Source organism: Aptenodytes patagonicus, chromosome Z, assembly GCF_965638725.1.
Source record: "Aptenodytes patagonicus chromosome Z, bAptPat1.pri.cur, whole genome shotgun sequence".
NCBI classification, from domain to species: domain Eukaryota; kingdom Metazoa; phylum Chordata; class Aves; order Sphenisciformes; family Spheniscidae; genus Aptenodytes; species Aptenodytes patagonicus.
The window spans coordinates 58,215,336-58,237,730 of NC_134982.1; the positions used below are offsets into that span (position 1 = coordinate 58,215,336).

Genomic DNA, 22,395 nt, shown 5'->3' on the forward strand with positions numbered 1-22,395 from the left:
TGGTAGCAGGCTGCTTCTGCTGTTGGCTTTCCAAAACAAGTATAGCCTGTCCACATGCTTTAGTCACACTTTAGGTTCAGCTTTTTAAGGACTCCTGAGAAGCTGAGCCTTTCCTAGCTTGAGAATCCAGTTTCCTGAGTAGTAACAAGCCATTTCAGTAGCCCTTTAGAGAGGTGGAAGTGGGGTTGTTACTGCAAAGCAAGCTGAGGAGACGTGTGAGGTAGTCTGACTGCTTTGAATGAAGGTGGATTTAACCCCCCAATAAGTCTGGATTTTTCACGTGCACTGAAGCTATGTTAATAAAATAGATTTCAAATGTTTTCTTTCAGGAGCTAAGAATGCCTTTTTGGACTGGCAAAAAGTAGAAAACATTCATCAGGATTACAACAGATGTGCTTTTATGGATGGGTACAAAATGCGTTCTGTAAGCAACAATCAAATAATTGCTTAGAAGAAAAGGAGATATCAGAATAGGGTTCTTTTGCTTACTCTCTCCACTATTCTGTTAATATGTCTGTTAACGTCAGGTAATGCTGCTCTTGTTTGTGATCTTTTCTATTTTAAAAGGTGTTTTCTTGTTAAATGATTTAGTGAAGGTGGTTTTTGTTAATTTATGTTGGCTTAATTTTAGCACAGATTTTATTGACAGCGGCCCAGCATTGCAGAGACCCAGCTGTGACAAGTATTTATTGTATTTTGCCTCTTAATAGATCTCTGTTCCTCTAGCAGGAATTAGATTGTCACGTTCGAGAAGGTTATCTTCTAAAACATAATTACTTTAGAGCATAGTGCTGCATCAGAGTGAGTCTACATACTTCTAGGGGGGAGGGTAGGTGATGTCTCAGGATTTCTCTGTTTTCAGGGCTCTGATCAAGGTGAATTGAATTATTTTGGAGACTGGAACAGTATTTCACACTTCTGTCACCAATGGGTATGTTGAAAAATAGCAGGAGGGTAAGTGCCTTCAGATTATGAAAGTTAGAGGGGGTTCTGGCAGATGCTCCTATATGCTTTGTCTCCCATGGGTAAATGAGTGACACTGGGTCATGGTACTTTTAGTTCAAGCCTATGGGTCATGTTGGTGGGTTTGTGCTTAGTGCAGGGAGTGATGCCCAGTGACTGCTGGTGCTGTAGCAGATGCAAAGCTGAAGAGAGGAGCGTTTGACAACGTGTGCTGAACACCAGCTGACAAATCAGTGCAGAAGTAACCTGAGAAGTAACTTGACAGCGCTTCTGATATTCCTGTACATTTTCCTATAGGCTTCTTGCAGTGTGAAGGCAGAGCACACCCTTTGCTCCTGGATGTGACGTTTGCCAGATAAGTAAATATGTGTTGGCTGAAGCAGATTTTGGAAAGTGCTAGGTGGATTAGAAGAACAAGTTCTATTAGTCTCAGTGGGATTTGGACTCCTACGTCCTCTGCATCTGAAAATCTTTGCTCATTAGGGCTGTCTGGGATAGACCAAAATCTGTATAGTACTGGATTTTGAAGGAGCTATTTAAAGCGCCCTTGTTCTTTTCAGTGACACAATTTGTAAGAGGATGTTAGGTCTGAATCTCCTCACAGTTACCTTGCCTGTGTTGTGACAGCCCCATCATCAGTGTCACTGCAGAAGGAGCTGTGAACAAGTGATTTTTCCAGCTGTTAGGAAAGTGAAATGTATCTGCTCAGATTTCCAGGGGTGAGAAGACTCTTTGCTTCTTGTTGGTTTGGTTTAGCTCTCAGCTGTGTTGCTATGCAAAGGATGCATAGAAAAAGCATCAGCATGCTTTTTGGCCTAAAGCAGAGGTGAAGGTTGTGGCTTGCTTTCCAAGTGCTTTGCTGAGTACCTTTTCCATGGATTATGCTTACAGCAGAGACAGCAGGATAGACAAAGACAGGTGCAAACAAACATCTTCCAGTGATCCTGGGTGGTGGGGTTTTTTTGGCTTTTTGAAAACATGGGCTTGGTGTAACTCAGATCAAGGGAAATTTGGACCTTTTGCACATACAGTTCATGCTTTTTGTTAGGATGTAGCATTGTCCTTACAGGAAATAAAACAGGAGAGAGCCTGAATTGGAGAAGGCAAAAGCCACGTTCTTGAGTTCTGCAGCTTATATGGTCCTTCAGCACAGTCCTGATTTCTCTCTCCCCACTGGATTGCTCATAGCCCCAGGCCAAGGAATCATATTTTCTCAGCTATGGCTTTTAATGTTACATGTAAAAGTGGGTGGGGGAGGGTTTCTTTTTCCATTAGAATTTTCCAGGCTATGGAACGATCGCTCTGTTTTGAATTGTAATGTATGGCTCTAATCTCAATTTTATGAGAATTGGAGACCTAGAAGGACTTTGACTTTGCTGAAAATCCTTTTGTTAGCTCCAAAATGACTATTTTTAAATTGTTATCCCATTATATTTGTTTGTAAAAGCTAAATTTTGTTTTAGAGGTACTAACTCCTAATGATTTGAATTGGGCTGAAACAGGCATAGGATTTTTGAAATACAGTCCCTTTATATACAGAAGCTTAAACATAGGTTGACTTTGGAGAACCAGTTTTGAAAAACTTCACTATGACTTTCAGAAAGCTGGTTGGATATGCCTTGTGCTGACTTCCTGGGCTTGTTCTGCAGCTCTAATAGCTTTGATTTCCTTCTGCCCAGCATTTCCCAGAGCACCTCTTTGCTTGCTATCTTGGCAGTCATTAAAAGATCCAGCTGTTGTATGCAAATTTCTTCTGGGCTTTCAAGTCATTGGTTATGTAAGGCAGTAGGGAAAGACTAGAAGTGTCTGCCTGTGGATTGCTCTGAAAGTCAGTACTAAGGAAGGCAATATAAGGTTTATCATCTACACTGAAAGAAGACTTTGGATATATTTAGAAGTTGCAGGCAATTTTGTGGAGCATTTAAGGTCCGTGTAAATGCTATGGCACAGAATCCTTTTCTGTCTGCTTTTCTCTCCTATAACTATGTGAACTTTTATGATTCAGGGGAAGGTAAGTGTGGCTGGTGCCATTCCAGTCAAGGGAAACATGCACATATAGTAAGATCAGGCATGCTGCAACACCTTGGCAGTGAATCCTGTCTGCTACCAAGATTTAAACTTGGCTTTTGCTTCCACTCTGTAGCCTCTCCTGCCAGTCCTCTCCAGCAGGAGCCTTTCCTCCTGCAGCCTGCTGATTGCTGCTGACAGTGTCAAGCTTCTGGCCACCGAGCTTCTTGCATGTGGGAGCTGGCTTTGTGGCAGCATGGCAAAATGTGGGCAAACTGCCAGTTACTGTTATTCCTTCTGCTGTTCAACCTGCTGCCCAGGTTCCATACCACGTGGCAACATTGGCATCCAGGCGCTTGCATGGTGCATACATTCTCATCCTGCTTCTCAGCTGTCTCCAAGTAAAAACCTCAGGTAGCCTGTGCTAGGGATGCAGCTTCAGGTGCTGCTGATACTGCTGCAGTTGTGGCTTTTTGTGTGTGTGCATGTAAGTGTAAGCTTGCTAGCGTGGGTGAAGTCTTGCAGCTGCTGTTCTGCCTCAGCAGCATTAGGACTGGCTGGCTGTGCTGGGTGCATTGCCTACCATGTCTGAGTCTCAGAGGGAAGGTGAATGCGCTATATCCACCTCTGTGGGAGCTGTCCTGTTCTGGGGAGCAGCCTCAGCTGCTCTGTAACACTGCTCTGAAACTGCATGCAGACTTCCCTTGGTGGTACACTTTTGTGTGCAAGTGGAGCGTGTGTGTGCATGCGAGTGTGCTAAGGGGAAGCAGCTGTATGATGGGAGGTCAGATGTGTGAACAGGATCTGAGAAAGACACGGAGTTGAGGGGCAGGGTTTGGCAGAGATCATTTATCAGGAAGGACTGGAGTACTGAGAAATCATAACTTTCTTGTAAGACTTGTTTTTTGGGGTTTTTTTTTTCCTTTGCTCTAAAGACTTGTGGATGGGACCCATGCATGGCAGAGACCAATGCAGTCCCTTGGCTGCAGTCAAACTTTCAGCAACCTTTTCTGGTTGCTAGAAATATGTTGTGAATCTGTCTTTGCTATAGGAACAAGCTGAGTGGCCTGTGAGTTCTGTGGATGTGCATGAATGGTTTCTGTTCAGTGACTAAATGAACAGCCAATTTAACAACGACACTTGGTATATTAGGTAGGTTTATAAGTAAACTGATTTATTTAATTAATTTAATAAAATTGAAATTGAAGGACCAATTAACTGCCTGCAGTTGGCAGTTACTAAAACTCCTGACTGAGCTGGTTTGCAGACCACTTCTGTGGGTACTGAGCTCCTATGACATGAATGAATTTATTGTCATCAGGTGTTATGATCCAGAGAAAATGCTAACCACCACTATGTAGACAATCTCCAAGATGAAATTACTCTGTCATGTAACAAGCAGAAACATTTCAGATCTTGTGGGTTTACCGAGTTTAACAAATTTACCAGGGAAAGTATGCTTTTCCATAGCCCGTCTTCTCAGAAATTAATCTTTGGGAAGATTATCTTATTATTTTGGACACTGACTTTCTCTCTGCATACATTTATTTCCCCCATACTAAATGGCTCTTAATTAATTATTGTGCACACAATATTCTGTTCCTTAGCCAATTTCAGTTTCATATTACAGCAGCATCTGGAACTTCTTAAAAGGAGACACAAATATACAAAAAAGACTAGATATTGGAGCAACGTCAGTCAATACAACTGCTGGCTTTGTTTCAGTGCTTAATTTTCCAGTGCTGGAAAGATCCAATAGTCTGGTATCACTTGAAAGAAGATTCTGGGCAAAATAGCTAGGCCTAGAAGATAGGGAACATTGCAGAGGTAACTGGGAAAATAAGGCAACAAACATTTTAAAAAGAGAAAATCCTCAAGTATTATGTCAGTTCAAAATGGAGAGGGACTTGACCAATTCAAGTGATACTACTAGAGTAGGAAATGCCACTTTGAGGCACCTTGCTTGTTTTTGTCTGTGCTTTCTAACACGGTTTATAAAGACAGAGCTTGCTTCCTTTTTGCCTTTGATTGGCTGGACACAGGTAGTACCTAGTATTTTACTTACTTTACTGTCTGAAATGAGCCATTTTTTGAACATCCTTTCCTTAAGAATATAGCCTGAGGAGGATGGTAAGCAGCTGATTGTTTAGGTGTCAAAGGCTGAAAAACTCACACACGCACGTTGCGACACAAAAATGTACAGTAGAAAATATTAGCAGGCCACATTAAGGCATCCCCTATGCACTGGGTCCTAAAGACAGGAGACAGCCAGGAGCCCTAACCTTGTGGCTATCAGGGAAACCATTTGAGCGGCTCACAGGGAGTTACAAGGTGTGGTGGGAACTCAGCGGCAGGAGGACCAGGTGTGCTCTGCATCCAGGCTCTGCTGAGCACACTCAGCCTTTCCTAACATCAGTGTGTCTTTCTGTCTCCAGTTATTGTCTTCCTACCCGAAGAAGACAATACTCACACTTGTAGCATGTGAGCATTTGAGTATGACAGCTAAAAAGACTTGCTGAAGCTGCAGAGACCTAAGTCATCTTCTTGTCCCAAGGCAGAAGTATACCAAAATGATGCCTGGGAAATGAGGCTAATGGTGTCTTAAATCCAGTGGTGGAGGCTGTACAGCGACCCTGCAGAATCCATCCCTGCTTCATTCCTTCCCATCTTAGCTTCCCCCTGTCCCTAAAACACTCACTGTTGCAAGGTGAACTGATGTCTTCTTGTTGTCTCCAAGCTGTGGACCACAACTTGATGGCCTTTTCCTTTGTTAATCACTTTTGTTCACTTTTTGTGAACTGTAGTGACGCCTGTCTCCTTCCTCAGGCTTCTCTTTTCTAAATTGAGTAAGCCAGTTTCTTCATCCTTTCCTGTAGCTTATGTTTCCAAACCTCTGAACAGTCTTCCTTTTCTCTTCTGGACTCTGAGGAGTCTCAGCAGTGCTGCTGCTTCTGTCTCAGCAGTGTCCAAAACTGGATGCAAGACTCTGGCAGAGGCCTTGACAGGGCTGGATAGGACAGGTTAATTACTTCCCAACATTTGCATATTACACTCTTGGAAACTGCCTTTTGCAAAAGCATCATGTTGTTGACTCATAAATTTTCTGGTGCCCTGCCACCCACAGATCCTGTGTGATAGTATGGCTACCTTCCCAGTAATTCCTCACGTTTATTTGTGTATTGATTTTGATTTTTTTCTTCCCATATTTTCATTTGATCCATCTGAGATTATCTTTTCATTTTACCATAATTGTTGTGAAATACTGCTCTGTTTCCAAAGAAGTTCTGAGGACCTTTTTGACCTTGGAATTAATAACAACAACAAAAAAAAAAAAAACCAAAAAGCAAAAAATGTATTTGCCATAATAAATCTCCATGTACTAAGATAGAGAGCCAGGTGTTCACAATCAATTTTGTTATTTTGAGCTCCTTAGCCTATTTACAGAAAGGCACATTCAGTTTGCAGTGAGAGCCCCTGTCCTGGGAAGACCTCATGAATTAGCTTGCTTAAACGTATTGCCTATTTGTAAGTATGAAAAGTCCTTTGATTTCAGTGCCCTTTTGGTTTGGAAGCTCAAGAGATGTGGCAGACTTGAGACCCAAATTTGTCAGAAATGTTGCAAATTAATTGTAATTACACATTCATTCCATTAATGTAGTAAATCCCATAAGCTTTTGCTGGATGGGAAATACTTACTAAATAGTGTTAGCACATATCAAGAATAAAATGAAACATGGAACAATTATGATGCTTTAGTGCACTCAGCTGTACTAGTTTGTGCAGTGATCCTGGACAGAGTGGATCACAGTACCGGACTTTTCGCAGTGCTGCACAGGTCACAAGCTGTGTGTGACTACAGACTCCCCAAGCTGTGATACAGCCGTGGCTAGTAGCACAGGGTGGTACGTGCACTCTAGCTAAAGTCCGTGTTTGGTGTGCATTGCTATATGAAAAGAGGAGCAGCAAATGTTTTGGGAGCTCTGTCCTAAACAGCTGTAGCAGTGTGTCTGAGATCGTGATACTTGGCATCTGCAGAGGAGGAGGACCTTTGCAGTTAGAAGCATTAGTGCCAGCAGCCAGCCCATGGTCCAAGTTTCTGGTAGCTCCGGTGAGCTGTTTCAGCAGGCTTGGTGCATCCTTCCAGTCACTTTGTCAAAGGGGAACCTGATGGTAGCATTTGGGCTGTTTGGGTTTTTTTCCCCTCTAGAGTGTGTGCTTTCTGCAAAAGCTTTTTTTGTGTGTTAGCTGTAGTGCTTGCCAACACCTTTGAAAGACACCCCATTCTCCATTATGGGGTTTTTAAAGAGAACAGGACTAAGGATGAAGGCCCTCATGACAAAAGCAGAGGTATTTCTTGTGTCAGCAGTTAGGAATTAAAAAGACTGTAAAAAAACTTTACAGAAGCAGACATGGGATTTCCCTTCTACTGCCCCCTCCCTCCCCCCTTCAGTAGCCTGGAAATGTCTAGCTGCCACTCAAAACTGTGGAAAAGTTTCATAGGACTTTCTGGCTTTAACCAAAACAGTTATTGCTGCAGCTGATGCTTTGTTGCTTATCTTCCCTTCCAAATGAAGGACATTGACTGTACAGATCTGTGCTTATTTAAATCCAGCATTTCTTACTTGACTTGTTAAATGAAGAATTTGCTTCTAGGATAGATAAAGCCATGTAGTCTAATGAGTGTGATACGAAAATGGAGTGGGCAAAAGCAAGAAGTGTTTTAAAATGGATTTTCTGGTGGTCAGATTTTTTAAGAACTCTCCACCAGCAGGTCTGCACTGGTGCAAAGTCCCTTGTGATGCAGAAATATTCATTTCACCATTTTGCAACAGGGGAGCAAAAGCTGTGAAGGTAGGAAAGGAAAATAAAAAGAGAGAAGCTCTTGAAAGAACAGCTTTGGAGTATCTGAGGATGGAAGAAAGGCTGAAGCAAGCAAATATTTTAATTCAAAACCAGTGCTGTTACGGACCATCAGGAAAAGAATAGTACTGATGTTGGTTTAGCCAGCAAGTTATTGATGAGGGGAAGGTGAGAGGATACCCAGTAAAACTAACCATTTCAAAACCAGCAGGACCAGATAACACACAGCCAACGCTTCTAAAGCAACTAGCACAGGATACCATGAGCCAGCCTTTTTGAACATTCCTGGAGAACAAGTGAGATCCAAGAAAACTGGACTAGGCAAATGTAGTAACAGCCTTTAACAAGATAAAAGCATGTCCTTGGAAATTGTTAAGCAGTCAGTTTGCATTAAAACCATTTTGAAATGTAACAAAAGGTCAAATGTGGCAGCACTTATATCAAACTGTTTTTCAGCTATTTTAGATTGAAATTGAATTAGCCCTTTCTGGTGGTGGAGAATTGCAGGCCATCTCGTGTAGTGCTGTTGCAACAATTCCATCAGGAGAGAAAAATTATGCTAGGCTTAAAGTATTAATTATTTTTATTTCGTGATTGCTTGGGTCTGTTTTTTGATGGTGGCTTTTAAAATGTGCAGTCATTTCATGGACCATCGTCTGATGTCCTTGGATGACTAATCTGTCTGACCACAATTTAAATAAACACTGAGCTGCACCAAATACATCCTTGACACAATGTACTGAGGGTTGGCCCAGTGGCTTTTGAGTACCATGAGGTCATTCAAGATAAAAGATTGCACTGACAAAACTTTGATGGCCTCTGGCACAGAATTATGGGATCACTGAGTAAACTGAAAACATGGGGCTGGATTAACTGGACCATAAGTAAAATTGTCTGCACGTTCCTTCCTGGATGCAAACTAAAGGTGCTAATAATATTTTTTAAGGGCCTCTGCAGAGGGGTGATATAGTCCCAGCAGAGGCTGGATATCTGTAGCAGACAGACTCAGAAGGGAATTATCATGATTTGGATTTACATTTATTTGATTATCTTTCTTGCAAAAAGAGAACTTAGGAGACGTCCCATGTCCCAGAGCTGGGATGGCTTGTCAGTTTCCATAGCCAAGGGTAGGGAATGAGGGAGTTATTTGCTAGTATATACAGCCTTCAAGTTTTGTTTTACTTGTTGGTTTGAAATGTTTAGGAACGTATATATGCAATTGGACACACTAGCTGTGAGTCTGGTGTATGACTCAGGTTTGCACCTCTTAACCAGTGGTGCTGATATTTTTATGTTTGTAAACGCATACTTTCCTGGTGTGCGCATTAGACAAGCAGGATACTTGTCTGGTAGCAGTGCTGTCTGCTTCATCTGAAAGGTCTCCTGGAAGGGATTGTACAAGGGGGTTGCAGTAGGGACTGCAAAGGATTGGGGTTCTAGGTTTGGTACTAAGCTTTGATGCTGACCAGAGGGCATACCAAGGGAGTGAGTTGTCTCCCTTGGATCTCACTATCACCATTTAAGGATGTGTGTGGAAGCACTTCCTTCCTCAGTGCTTCTTGTCACCTGGCAGAGCATCAATACTGTCATGTTAGAAGAATCTGATGCATCAGTGTTGCAACTCATATTTGAATTTGATACTGAAACATTGACACCTGTTGCCATTGAGTCTGGGAGGTATGGACAGCCTGATTATAAAAAGCAAATGTGATGGCAGTTAGCATATGATGTCGAGCACTGAGCATGTCACCATCAGGAATGGACCCTACCCTTCTCCTCCCCACCTTTGGAGCAGCAAAAAACTGGGAGTGTTGAACTGAGTGAGTTCTGGCTGAGCTTGTCAGGTCTCCAGCCTACCCAGGGCACTTTCACTGACTCTGGGGCTGATTTGGATAGTCACGCAATCAAGTTGAATGCCAGCAGGTCACACACAAACAAGCAGAAGGGGAAGTCTAAGTCTGGAAGAGGGGGCTTGGAATGCTAAAGGAAGGGAATTTTATGTAGAGCTCAGGTTTGTGCAGTAGGAAGAGGGGCTTCAGCCAATGTATCAGAACCAGCTCAGCATGCTCATATAGTGTGTAATCCTATTTCTGAGTGCAAGAAGGAGAGTAGAAACATTGAAGTGAGATGCTAGCAAGAGTGTTACACTTAATTTGCAGCACTGCTCAGCTGGAAGACTGTAGCTGGTTAGGACTGAATTTTTTGGACAGTAGTGTGCATGCACATGACAAAAGGCTTTAATGTCCTCTGTCCTTGGAATTCATGTGTGTACCCACAGGAGTTTACAGATCTCCACTGGGCTCACAGAGATCTCAGTGGGGCTGATGTGCAAAACTTCCAGAGGCTTCTGAAACCTCTTGGGAAACTTACATTTCCTTTTTGCATTAATTTCAAATTGCTCAGCAGGTTCTGGAGGTTTGACCCCATGTCAGTTCTTTTGGATTTATACAAGAGTTTGAAATGCTGTTCTGAGGGATGGTGATTTCATTCCTTGTTTTATCTGTCACAAACAGATGTTCTTCTATGTAAGATTCCCTAAGGAAATGTTTGATGTGAATTTACTTTTCAACACCAACAACATAAGAAGTATGGCATGTTCTGAACAGGAAATCTCTTGTCCTGGTAGGTTTGTGTTTAGTTGTATTTAATCATGAACGGTGCAGAGCCTGAAAAACTGGCATCATTAAGAGCAACTCATATCTGGTATTGGTTGATGAGTGTTTTTGGATTAATATTCTTAGGGCAATGTCTGGGAAGATTCCTACACCACCAGGGCTCTTGCGGGCTTTTCTTCCAAGCTGAAATATTGCTGTCTCTGGAAAAATAAGGGAAGAGGTAATATTGACATTTCTCTGTCTTCAGTGAGTTCCCTGTCCTGCTCATGTGTAAGGAGGCAAAAAAACCAAAGATGAGCTTGAGTAAAAAAGCAAGCTAATGCCCCTGGGAAAAGAGTAGCTGCTAGAAAGGAAAGGGAGGTTTGGAGCTAGGGTTGCTTTGAAGGGTGAATGAGCACAAATTTGGAAACAGAATCCTGATAGTGTGTGGTGGAAAAACACACCAACATAAGGATGCATTGTGTATTGTGGCATACCGGTGTGTGTAGGCTTTGAGAAGGGCTGGGCTGAGCTGCCATTGAGCTGCAACATGAGCTGGTCCAGTGGGGTCCCTCACTGTTAATGACTGTGGTAAAAGTGTTGCTTCCGTCCCTATTTAGGGATCACACATTGCAGGGTAGCAAATACCAGGTGTCCTGTTCTAAGGAGGCAACTTTGTCTGAAGAATTGTTCTAGTTGGAAAGGTTAAAGATGAATACCGAGCAGAAATACCAACGGGGCAGCATTTTTTCCAAGATGATAAAATGAGGAATTTGTAGGAGTTCATGAATTAGAAGAGATTGTTTCTTCTGTCTGTTGGATTTTGACACAAGTTTCTCAATACCAGCTTTATTTTCCTTGTATATGAGTTTGGGGGTAGCATTTTAATCCTTTTGTGTATATGAATGTTTAAAAAAACCCTGTAGGAACTTTATGGTGGGGGATACGTAGTGTATTTGAAGGGATGGATAGCTTCTTTTTGTTATCTGTTCTGTGTCACAATCCAGAGTGAGGTAATCCCCCAACTCTTTTATCCTTAATCCAACACTGCATAGACACATGGCTTGTGGACCTGCATCTCAGATTTTAACTGAAGAGACATGAGCATAAGGAGTTCCAGTAGATGTTGCCTGACATAGAGAAGATGCACATCAGTAACGATGTGTAAATGTGTAATGATGCAGGAGGGAGGCATCCTTCTGCAGATATTTGGCATGGATAGTAGTAATGAAGCTTAACCCAAGACTTTGTATACGGTGTGTTCTCATTCAAACTTCTCAGACTAGACTTTTTGGAGTGCAAGCCTCATGCCTGTGCTGCACAGGCCTTCTTGAGGGTTTGTTGTCCAAAAAATGGAATTACATCACTTGGGAGTCCCTGGGAAGGATTCCGTTAGTCTAAAAGTACAGCTTGTCAGAACTTACCCAGCTTGGGGAGGATGAACAGTTCAGCCACTTGAATTTTGTTGCCCTGATTACCTGCTTATTGTTTTGTTTCTGTCACAGTTTTAGCAGATATTCACCAAGCAACTGCTGTTGTACAATAATGTTTGTCTTTTTTTTCAAAAACTGGATTTGGAGAATGATGATTCACATCCCATTATGCCTTTAAAATCCTTTGCACAATTCTGAGTGCACCAGAGCTTTTTGCTTTGGTGCTGAAAGTTACAGCCCTTAAGCCAATATATTCTTGCATTTTTCCATACATGGAGTCCCTGGTTGAGTTGCTACCAGTTGCACTGCAGCTTTTCCACATAACTTCTGAAAAAGCATTGCCCTCCCTAGCCCAGGAAAACTACCCAGGTGTTGCCTTCCAAGGCCAAAGTATGACATAGAATCACAGAATAGTTTGGGTTGGAAGGGACCTCTAAAGGTCATCTAGTCCAACCCCCCTGCCCATGAGATAAATCTTGCCATGCTTTGTTCTTGTTTTACCACCACATTTCATTACACCCTAGAGCCTTTCTGCTTATCTTAGGCCATCTTAACCTTAACAGTCAGAGTTTTGTAATCCTGGTGACTTTGTGAAAATGATGAGCTCTTGGCAGATACCTCTGCTTTTCTCAGGGGTCCTTGAGCAAATATTTATCCAGGACACTTACCCTAACAGTGAGTGTGTGTGACCATGTGCTGGAACTGCTGTGGGGAAGGTGACCTGCCCTGGCCTTTAACAAAATGATTTGACTATCTAGGGCTCAAAACGGCTAAAGAAGACCGGGTTAGGTTGGGACTGCTGTCTACTCTGTTCACTGAGACGATTAAGAAATCTCTGCTCAGTAGGTGTGAAGGGTATGAGTTCAGAGATACTCAGGCTTTATTGCTTGACAAAATCTTCAGATAATTTTTCTGTGACACCTTTTGTTCCAATCCATTCCAAGTGACAGTGTTGGTAGATGCCTATTACAAAGCTACTACGATCCAATTTGAGCTAACATCCTTCTGACTTCATATTTTGATGGACTGCAGGTACTTTTTGGTGATTCAACATCTTTTTTTAAAATGTAGTCACCAGGGGAAGAAAAATAATAAAGGCCTGTTATACAGCAGATAAGTCTTGCAGTTAGCAGGGGAAATAAGTATCCTTTCTTCTGACTTTGGATGCATTGAAACTGCCACAGAAGTCCACAGGTTAAAATCTTCCATACTTTGACAGCAATAGCTTACCTGATCTGTGAGATTTCTTGCAAATCAGTTGAACTTAGACAGTCACTTAAAATTCCTGAGGGGTCCTTGTTGGCATGCAGCAATCCCTTTCAAGAACAAAACTGAAAGAGGAAAAAACAAACAAGCAAAAACCCAACAAAAACCCAGATACTTTTTAACAATAAACAGCCTATCAAAGTGCCAAACTCCCAGCAGTTTCCTGATTGCATTGGCAGGAGGTGGGTTATCATGGAAAATCAGAGTGGTTTAGATTTTGCCACAAAGGCAGCTTGGTGTGTTGGCTGAAGTATGACCACTGGTCATGTGGACAGCCAAAGAGGTGACGGGAGGTGTTGCCTGGCAGTGGAACTAGCCGGCTTATTCCAGGAACATCCTCTCGGGGGATTCGCACAGCAGAGCTGGTGGCTTGTAAGTTCACACCCTACCTTGGGATACACTAATTTTTCTATGTGGCTGAGCTCACAGTTACTATGACGAGCACAGCTTTAGGCCTGTGTTTCACTATGTGAAAATTTTGTCAGCTATTCCTCTTCGAAAGCTTTTGCACTGAGAACTTCCAGCCTCTGATCTGCCTGAAACCAGCTAGGGATCATTTCAGCAGTTCTTGTTTGAGGTTTTTCTTGGCAAGCCTACCACTAATATAAACTCTCCCATTCACCCCTGTACCTTGAAAAGGTCATCTTGCTCTGCTGTGCTCCATTTGGAAGCCAGAAGCTTCTCTTAAAGATGCTCCAAGTTGCCTTTGACATAAACACTGGTTCAAAGTTGTTCTGTTTGGAACAGCAGCCAGAGTTCTGGCCTAATTGTTCGGTTGAGTGGAAAAATGTTTTATCAATGCTGAGTGTTTTATATGGAACATGCTTTCCCAGCTGGCAGAACTTCAAGAGAATCCAAAGTATCTTGTTGCATGGTTAGCAGAAAGCATACAATAACTGTCTGAGCTTGTTCATCCCATTGCAAGGCTAGATTGTTTACTCTATTAACTTTATAGTCTTGATTTGTTCATGCTTACATGAATTATGCAAGTAGTGTACATCAATTTTACAGAAAAAGGCGTAAGCACTCAAGGCAATGAAAAGTTTCTTTTCTCGATTATTCCATTCCACCAAAAAAGGTGCACAAGGACTGGTGAGAGTTGTTTTAAACTTCAGTATTCTGCATTTCTAAGACATGCTACTTCTAGCAATCTTCCAAACTGCTGTCAAGTTTAGTCGTAAGCTATGCATGGCCTGTGCTAGAGAGGACAAGTGAAAAAATAATGCAGGCAGGAGGAGCCCTGTAAGACTTTTTCTTTCATCTAGCAGCACTCCAAAGAGGATCTGTGGTTAAGTGAAAGAAAACTGGAGGCCAAATCCCAGGTCATCAATACCAAGTTCATTTAGTTTCATTGATTGCGTTTTAGGAAGATAAAAAGTACTGCTAAATGTTGCCCTTGAAGCTGTGGAGATAGGTTGGCCTTTGGCTGTGTTACTAGCTTACTCCTTACAGCGGCAGACACAGTGATGTCTTCATCATTTCTACATTTTATACTTCATTTCTATAGTTTGGAAAGCCAAATTGTTTCCTTTCTAAGGGAATTTTCCTGTAAAGTTGTTTAAAAGTAAAAAAAAAAAGTTTGCTTTGTTAACCTTAGTATTTTAGTTTTGCTTCCACTAAATTTAACAGTATCCAGTGGAAAAGAAGGAAGAGGAGGTAGACTAAAGCAACTTCTATTTTAGTAGAAGGGTTTCTTTAAAACAAAACATTAATTGCAGGTGTTGTATTTTAAAAGTATAGCCAGTCTCAGCCCAGGGAACCCTAGTTTTAGATTTTTCGCTTTGCAACTCTGTTATTCTTTTATAGGAGAATATGAGTTTAGGAGCTACGTGGCAATGCTAATCCAAAACAAGCTGGACATTGCTAACTGAAGAAATGCTGAGTAGGAGACAGGCAGGAGTTCTAAGCATAATACGTTGAAAGTCCATTTTTTTGCTTTAAACTTTGGTTCAGGACTATAGAAACCTGAAAATTATACAAAGGGCTAGTTCCTAGCTCTGTTTGATGAGGTAAAAATGTGTCTTATGAAGGCTTGATTTGTGAAGGTTCTAAAAACAAACTTTGCTAATACTTACAAAATCCTTAACAAAGATGGAATTTTAAAAAAAAAAAGTTTAATCCTTCTCTAGTAACATGCGAACATGCATCACCAGTTCATTTCCAGCACAAAGTGAAGATTTTCTGCACAAGGATGAACTTCATGAAAGCTTGAGGCATTCCTGCAGCACAAGGAGGAACCCCAATGAGCACTTACTTAGATGGAGAGTTCTCAGGGACTAGGTGCAGCAGCAGGTTCATAACAACACTCTTAGCCCTATAGAAGGACAGAAGCAAGTCCCAGCAAGGTCATGAAGGTGTCCCACTGTGAACTGCAAGCTGACCTGTGAAATGGGAACGATCTATTCCACTGCTGGTCTTATTCCACATTCAGCACATAGTGGGGTGTTTATTTCTCCTGCTGTCAGTGGAAACATAAAAGCCTGTAAATCAGTGTAAATTACTCAGACAAAAGGCTATGTATTAATGCAGTCTGTTACAAGTGAATGAGTTATACTTCTTCCAGCAGTGCTGTAAGCAGTGTTCCCCTGATTCAGCATTATCTACGATCCTCCTGCATCAAGAGGAGGATGATAAATTCATTCACTGCTTCAGAAGTGCCTGATAAATTATTGGAAGTCCCTTGTTTTTATACTTCCTAGTTGGAGAAGTGTTGGCTTGTGTATTCCCATATAAATCTCAGATAACAACCAAAACCTTCAGAGTGTCTTTTTTTTCAGTTCTGGAAAGACACGCTGCAAGAATCTGGCGCCTGATGTGCCAGGGTGAGTTTGTTGTCAGCAGACCAAAGACCAAATTCTTCACTTCCATTACCTCTGCCAGCATCTGTGTGTCTGATTTGAGGCAAACAGAGTGTCATCTAAGTGCCTTGGATGATTGTGCTAGAGATGAGGTGCTCCCTCTGCTTGCCATGCTGGCTTTTGAGAACAAAAGCCATAAATAAAAACCAAGCCCATGGGAAACTTGTAGCTCATAGATAACCTAGGATAGTTTCCGTTTTCTTCTGTTTCAGTGACTTGTACTGTTCGTCTCTTGTCCTCTGGGTGAGTCCCTTGGATAACCTTTCTCTTCTAGTCACCTGAATCCAATCTTTCTCACAAAAGTGGTCGAAGTTTGGGAAGTTGCTTCCTTTTTCTCTCTTCTTTACAAAAGCTTGTTGCAGGGGCCACAGGGAGCAACAGCCTGGTGCAGCAGCCCTGAAAGTGACTTAGGCTCCTCTGAAGGCTGCAGATGGTGGGTTAAATCTCCTATTGGTATCCTCAGCCCCTGCCAAAATTGGACTTCTCCTGCTTGTGTGTGCAGGCTGGTGTTTGCAGGGCTCCCCATGGCAGTTGGGTTCAGGTTTCCAGGCTCTGAGAAGGCCGGTCCCAACTTTGCCTCGAAGGCAGCTGTGGCATGGGCACCAGACATCTAAGGAGCTGCGTCACATTGGAGCGAGGAATCCCTCTTTCTTCTCAGCACATGGCCTGCTGGACCATTACCATGACAAAGGAGGATTATTGACTTTCATAGTCATGATGCATTTGATTTGAGGCTCGCTTTGATTTGGGGCAGTAGTGTTCACTGGCCCAGAGAAGCAATGGTCTCCTCCAGGAGAAGAGCAAGGAGAGAAACTCACTTTTGAGAAGGAGGAGGAAGAGGGAAAGAATTGACTGAAGAGGCTGAATGGAAGCCATAATGGATGCAGTTAGTTGTTGGGAAGGGCCCGAAAGCAGCCCGTGATTCCTTAAGACAATTAAAAGCAAATTGTCCGGCTGAGCGATCCCAGAGCAAGGAAGATGCTCCCCCAGACTATAATTCAAGGGGCTGAATGGCCCTCAAAAACTGAGAGCGGAGAGAAAAAAAAAACAGAAGATGAGGCAAATGATGGAACAGATGTGAGCGCCTTTGTTTGGAAGACTTGGAGGCTAGCGGGATGGCGATAGGCTAATTTGAGGCGCATAATGCCAAGTTCCTTTCATATGCAGAATAGTACTTTGATCCAGTGTGGATGAAAGTGCTGAAAAGTGGAGAGGATGGCAGGGGGTCTTTTGTCTTTGACAAAAAAGGCATCTGCCGGACTCTAACCCCATTTTCCCCACCCCCTTAGCCTAGCAGGCCACTCCAACAATACTAGCAAAGGGGACAAGTGTCTCCTGACAGCTGAAGAAATCTCCAGGAGGAGAATGAGGCTTGCAGCAATATGTATACCAGAGAGCTTAATCGATTTTTTCCACAGTACAAAAAGGGAGAGGGTTGGGGGAAGACAGAGAGATCACAGTGGAAATGGGAGGTGGGAGGAAAAAAATCCCTTTCTAATAAACTTGTTACTTTTGTTCTCCGAATACATCTTTTCAGGAGATGCTTTGATGCTCGTATGAATACACTTAATGGAGCAGAGTAGGGTAGAGTTGCTGGTGGGGGAGGTATGAAGTAAGGAAGAACAGTTTTGCAAGAAGGATGAATGTGGAGTGATTTCTGTGGATTCCAACACAGGAAAGATTTTGGAATTAGTAAAACACAGTGCAATGCAAGAGATACCTGGAAACAGATGCATACTTTCTGTACCATTTGTTGGGGGAGCTCAGCTCAGCACAAATTCTTGGTTTTGATTTCTAAGCAAAATTAAAAATTTCTCTTCAACCTTTCCTTCTTTTCTGTTGTCTTCTTAACTTCTTGGACTTACTAGAAATTAAGGGTCTGCAGGATTGAATGGAGAGCTAGGAAGGCAAGCAGCATTTGTGCCAAGCAAATATAGCAGTTGCAGATCAACTGCTGATCTGCTCCCTGCTTCTCATGCTCTGTCGACTTTCTTCAGTTTTTCATGTCTGATAAACAAGACTGGGATCCAATCTGCAGAGTTTGATGGCTGTGGTCTTCCTTAAGTATCACTTTGCACCTAGTCTAATGTTTTCTTTGAGAAGTAATGACAGATAAGAGTTATCAACCTTTGAGCAAGACCCACCTCAGCAAATTAAATCCTTTAAGAACAGTAGGTTCAGGAATCTTCCTTGTCTTGAGATCCTGACAGTGTTTATCCATTAATATTTACTAAAGATAACCTTCTCACCAGGGCACAGCTTTAAGCAACACCCGGTATTGCAAACAGCTCCTCCCTCTTTACCCCACACCCCTTCTCTTTCTGCCAGGGAGTTACACTTCCCCTAAGAAGGTACAAGTGATACAGAAATGGAGAGAAGCTATCACATTCCTTTGAGAGGCTCTACACACACACTGACGCGAAATCGTAATCCTGTGTAGTTGTTCAGTAGGTGTGCCATGATCCCCCTCCAGCAGATGCCACCATTCTATTCAGACCAGCTGATGTGGAGAGTATTTTTGGCAATAGCATCTCCTGCCCTCCAGCTGTGCAAAGCCTGATGACATGAGTTACCGTAACTCATTAGGGAGGGCTAATTGTCAAGGACATTGATGCTTTTTTGATTTCTGCCCATTTGTCATATCTTGACTTTTCTTGCTCCCAGTGTGTGCTTGAGAATGGTGCGGAGGGACTTGGGCTGCTGCTGCTGTCATCAAAGGAGCTGAGACCACCTCTGTCCCTCACAATGCCAAGGTGAAAGTCCCCTCTCTGGGTGGGCTTCAGGTGGTTCTTGTGTGACTTCTCTCTCAGGTGCTATGCACAGTGATAGGATGCAGGTCTAGATCCAAATGGGGAAATGTCATGTGGCAGGGAACAGCCCTCTGTAGTCCTCTGTGCCAAAGAGAAACGGCCCATGCAGTGCCATGCAAACCCACTGACCAGGCTGTGGGGTCCATGGCAGCCTGCTGGATGCTCTATCCCCAGACAGTCATGGTTGGGATGGGGTGTAAGAGTCTTGGGCAGTGAGCTTGGACGCTTTGTTTGTTCTTTGAGGTGAAACATGAACCACCTCATTGTGAAAGGTCTTTTGTGCTTCCCCAGCTGAGCAGGCAAGCCCTTCAGCTGCTGCCATCCTGAGATTTCTTCATGTGTCCAGTATCAAGTCTCCCACCTCCACACCAGAAAGATGTACTCTTAGCAAAGACTAGAGAGCTGCCAAAGCTGCCTCACCAGGACAGCTTTGTGTCATGCCAGCAGAGAATTTAGAAATACGAGGGGAGGGAGTGCTGAGTTGCCTCTATTCCTGTGTAAACATGTGCAGTAATTCTCCATAACTGCAGGTAGTCATTGCAGTTTTAAACTGTGCTCTTGAGACAGATTTATTTAGCTGTTTGCACTTTACTGTGTGCTAGTTTCTTATGGCCAGTGGGTGGGCATGAAGAAGGAAGATGCCTGTGTGGCTCGACCTGGCTGCTACGGTCCAGGCCAGGTCTGTTTGGAGGAAAGACTGAATCTGTTTCACCTGAAGCACACTGCAAGGGAGCAGGGAAGAGGTGTGTGTGGAGCAGAGTGTAGCATGCAGAGCAAGCGACAGCAGGAGTGCAGGCTGTGGGAGTACAGCAAAGTGAGGAAGGTTTGCTTTGTTCTCACGTCTCACCCAGCAGGCTGGTGTTTTCTCCCCAGAAGTCAGTACCCTCTGCTGGTTTGTGTTTGGATGAAAATCAAATGGTAAAGATTGCAAAACCTCTTTAATACGCTTACTCTACATTGAGGCAGAGCTACCCGACCAGCTCAGGAGACCATCACAGGTCATTCCTGCTCTGTGGACAGGGAGTGTCTGGTCAATGTTTCAGAGGCTGCAGAGTCTAGAAAGGGCCGTATTGCTTTAATGGTAAATTGTCTAAGCAGATGCTGCTATGGTAGTCAAATAATTTACAAAATAAGCCATTCCCATGGAAGTGCTTTTGGCTGGACTGATTGTACATACGAGATTTTCCTGGCATGACCTAGCAGTCCTGGCTGTAGAAACCCCACATTTTCAGCATGGATTTGGCTTGTCTCTCAGTGAATCTCGTCTGGTCATTAACATCCATTAGGGCTTCTCTTTGTGGGAAGTGAAGCCAAACAAATGGAAAATGATGGCTTCGGAGTGCAATAAACCCCAGCCTGCATGCAAACTTTTGTTCAGATATAAAGTGGTTTCAATTTGTTTTTGTTAAATTTACTACCAAACTGAGCAGAGGTCCTTTGCAAGATGGCCACTGGTTAGTTTGATGTAACTTTCCTGAGTGTCTACCTGCAGGTATTCTTTTAATCAGGTGCAGTGTGTACCAACAAAGTGAATTCTTGCCCTTTTTAAAAACATGAGATGGAAGTGAATGTTGCTATTCATGAACACGCTTCCAGAACTAATGCTAAGTTACGTGCTTTCATATTCGGTTAAATACACAGTGGTTTGGATCCAGACGGGCAGCTCTAGCTGTAGTGGGGACAGCATGATTTAAAGTTTGGTGGGACCTGCACCTTTCTGTAGGAGACAGGTTGTTGTGCTGGGGGAGGGCAAACTGCAGCTGTTCGTTCCCCCATCTGCCCTGTCCTGTAATTCCAAGATTTGGTTCACATTATCTCAGTGAATTAAGAGTATGCTTACTCATGTGTGAGTTTCATGGTGTTGGTGAATACCTCCAGTTCCAGAGTGCTTTTGGCAGTGTTCGAGACAAATATTCAGGAGGGGTTAATTACACAGAGCCCTGATCAGGCTGCAGAGAGTCACCAGAGCTTGGAAAATAACCCTCCCAAGAATAACTTTTGAAATGTGTTTCAAGATCTCAGCAGTATCTCTCAGCTTACTTCCTTAAGAAATAAAAAAAATAAACCAGTAGGTAGTAGGAAGGCTTGTTACAGTTGTCTAGTCTTGGTGTGCAAACCAGTGGTAGCTTGAGTAACCGCTGTGTTCAGGAGAGATGGCAGTGTTTTACTTGCCACATGCTGATGGAGAGCCGTTGTTTGTGCAGGCGAGTAACCAGCTCCATGCCCCACCAGTGTGCCCACTGGCATCCCATGCTTAGCTTGGGGAGTTTCTGCCCCAAGTCCTTCCCTGGCTCTGTGCCTTTCCAGGGCTTGGTGGCTGCCTGCTGCAGTGGCTGGAGCAGCGAGGGGAGAGGTACAGAGGTGCTGCATCATCTGTTTGGCTCCAGAGGACCCTGTCAAGCATTGCTCCAAACTGCTCTCTTGTGCCTTTTAAGTGGCGGTCATCCTCATGGGGTGTGCATTGCCACAGGCAGCAGGCAGCTGGAGCAGCAGCTCTTTCTGGGTCAGGCCCTGAGGCCACCACCCTGGGAGAGCCATGCTGTGTTGGAGGTGGGGAAGCAGCAACACCTGGAGGAGACCTCTGCTGATCTTCTCCCTTTCCGGTCAAGGGAGAGGCTCCCTGGGGGTAGGAGCTGTGGCAGCCACGCTGGTTGAGGTGTGGGAATGGGAGTGTTTGCGTTCCCAGGTGAGCGCTGAGGAGGAGGAGGAGGGAACGTGGGCAGCAACAGCCACCATGCCTGCAGAGGCAGTCAGCCGGGGAGAGTGCTGGGCTGCTGCAGGGCCGCTGCCCTCAGACTTCACCTGCAGGGAGGGTGGCTGCTTGCGTCCCCTGGCAGCTGCCATCCTTCCCCGGCCTGCTCCGAAGAGCCGTTCCTGCCTGAAATAAATAGTGTGTGTGGGAGAAGGAGACACAAAGCAGGGAATGACAGCATTAATGTTCCTTGTGGATGAGGAAGAAAGGGCAAACAAGGAGAAGCCATGCTTAATTTAGGTAGGTGGCTGAGGAGCTGTGGGGATAGGAGTCCGTCAGGCCCTAGGGCTCTATGGTAGTCAGGCAAACTGTCGTCTAGGGGAGCAAGATTGCCCCTATTTCAGTCTGCCCCTTTGTATCTTCTATATTATTCTTGTCATGGGCAAAACCTCCTGGAATTACGTGTGGTGAGCCAGTTCCCTGTGAGCAGGCCAGTAGGACCTGAGGCATGAGTATCTGCAGACCTGGAGGAGGCGTGGGTTGGCGACACATGGACTGGCGCGCTTGGAGTGGGAGCAGCTTCAGAGAGCCCCTGGCGGGCAGCTGTATGTCTGTGACCTTCTCAAGGGGCAAGATAAGAACTCACCAGGAACTCTGTCTTTTCCTCCCTCTCCCCCTCCCTCAGGTGGTCTTTGCTTTGAATCAGACTCTCTTGCAGCAGGAGAGCCTCCGAGCAGGCAGTTTCCAGATCCCCTATACGACAGAAGACCTTATCAAGCATTACAACTGTGGGGACCTCAGCTCCATCATCTTCAACCATGACACTTCTCAAGTGAGTCTTGCCACTGCAGCCCTTGTACTATGCACATGTCCCCGTAGCGCTAACCCCCGTCTCACTCACGCTCGTCTCTC

General features: G+C 43.8%; 1 protein-coding gene across 2 annotated transcripts in view; it reads left to right on the forward strand.

The window, feature by feature from the left end:
- TRABD2A (TraB domain containing 2A) overlaps nt 1-22,395 on the forward strand; it is an 81,681-nt gene that overhangs the window by 32,797 nt on the left and 26,489 nt on the right. For both annotated transcript variants that reach the window (XM_076362342.1, XM_076362341.1), the window contains exon 3: nt 22,169-22,315. In XM_076362342.1, coding sequence (XP_076218457.1) covers nt 22,169-22,315 — 147 coding nt within the window. The remainder of the gene's footprint in view (nt 1-22,168; nt 22,316-22,395) is intronic.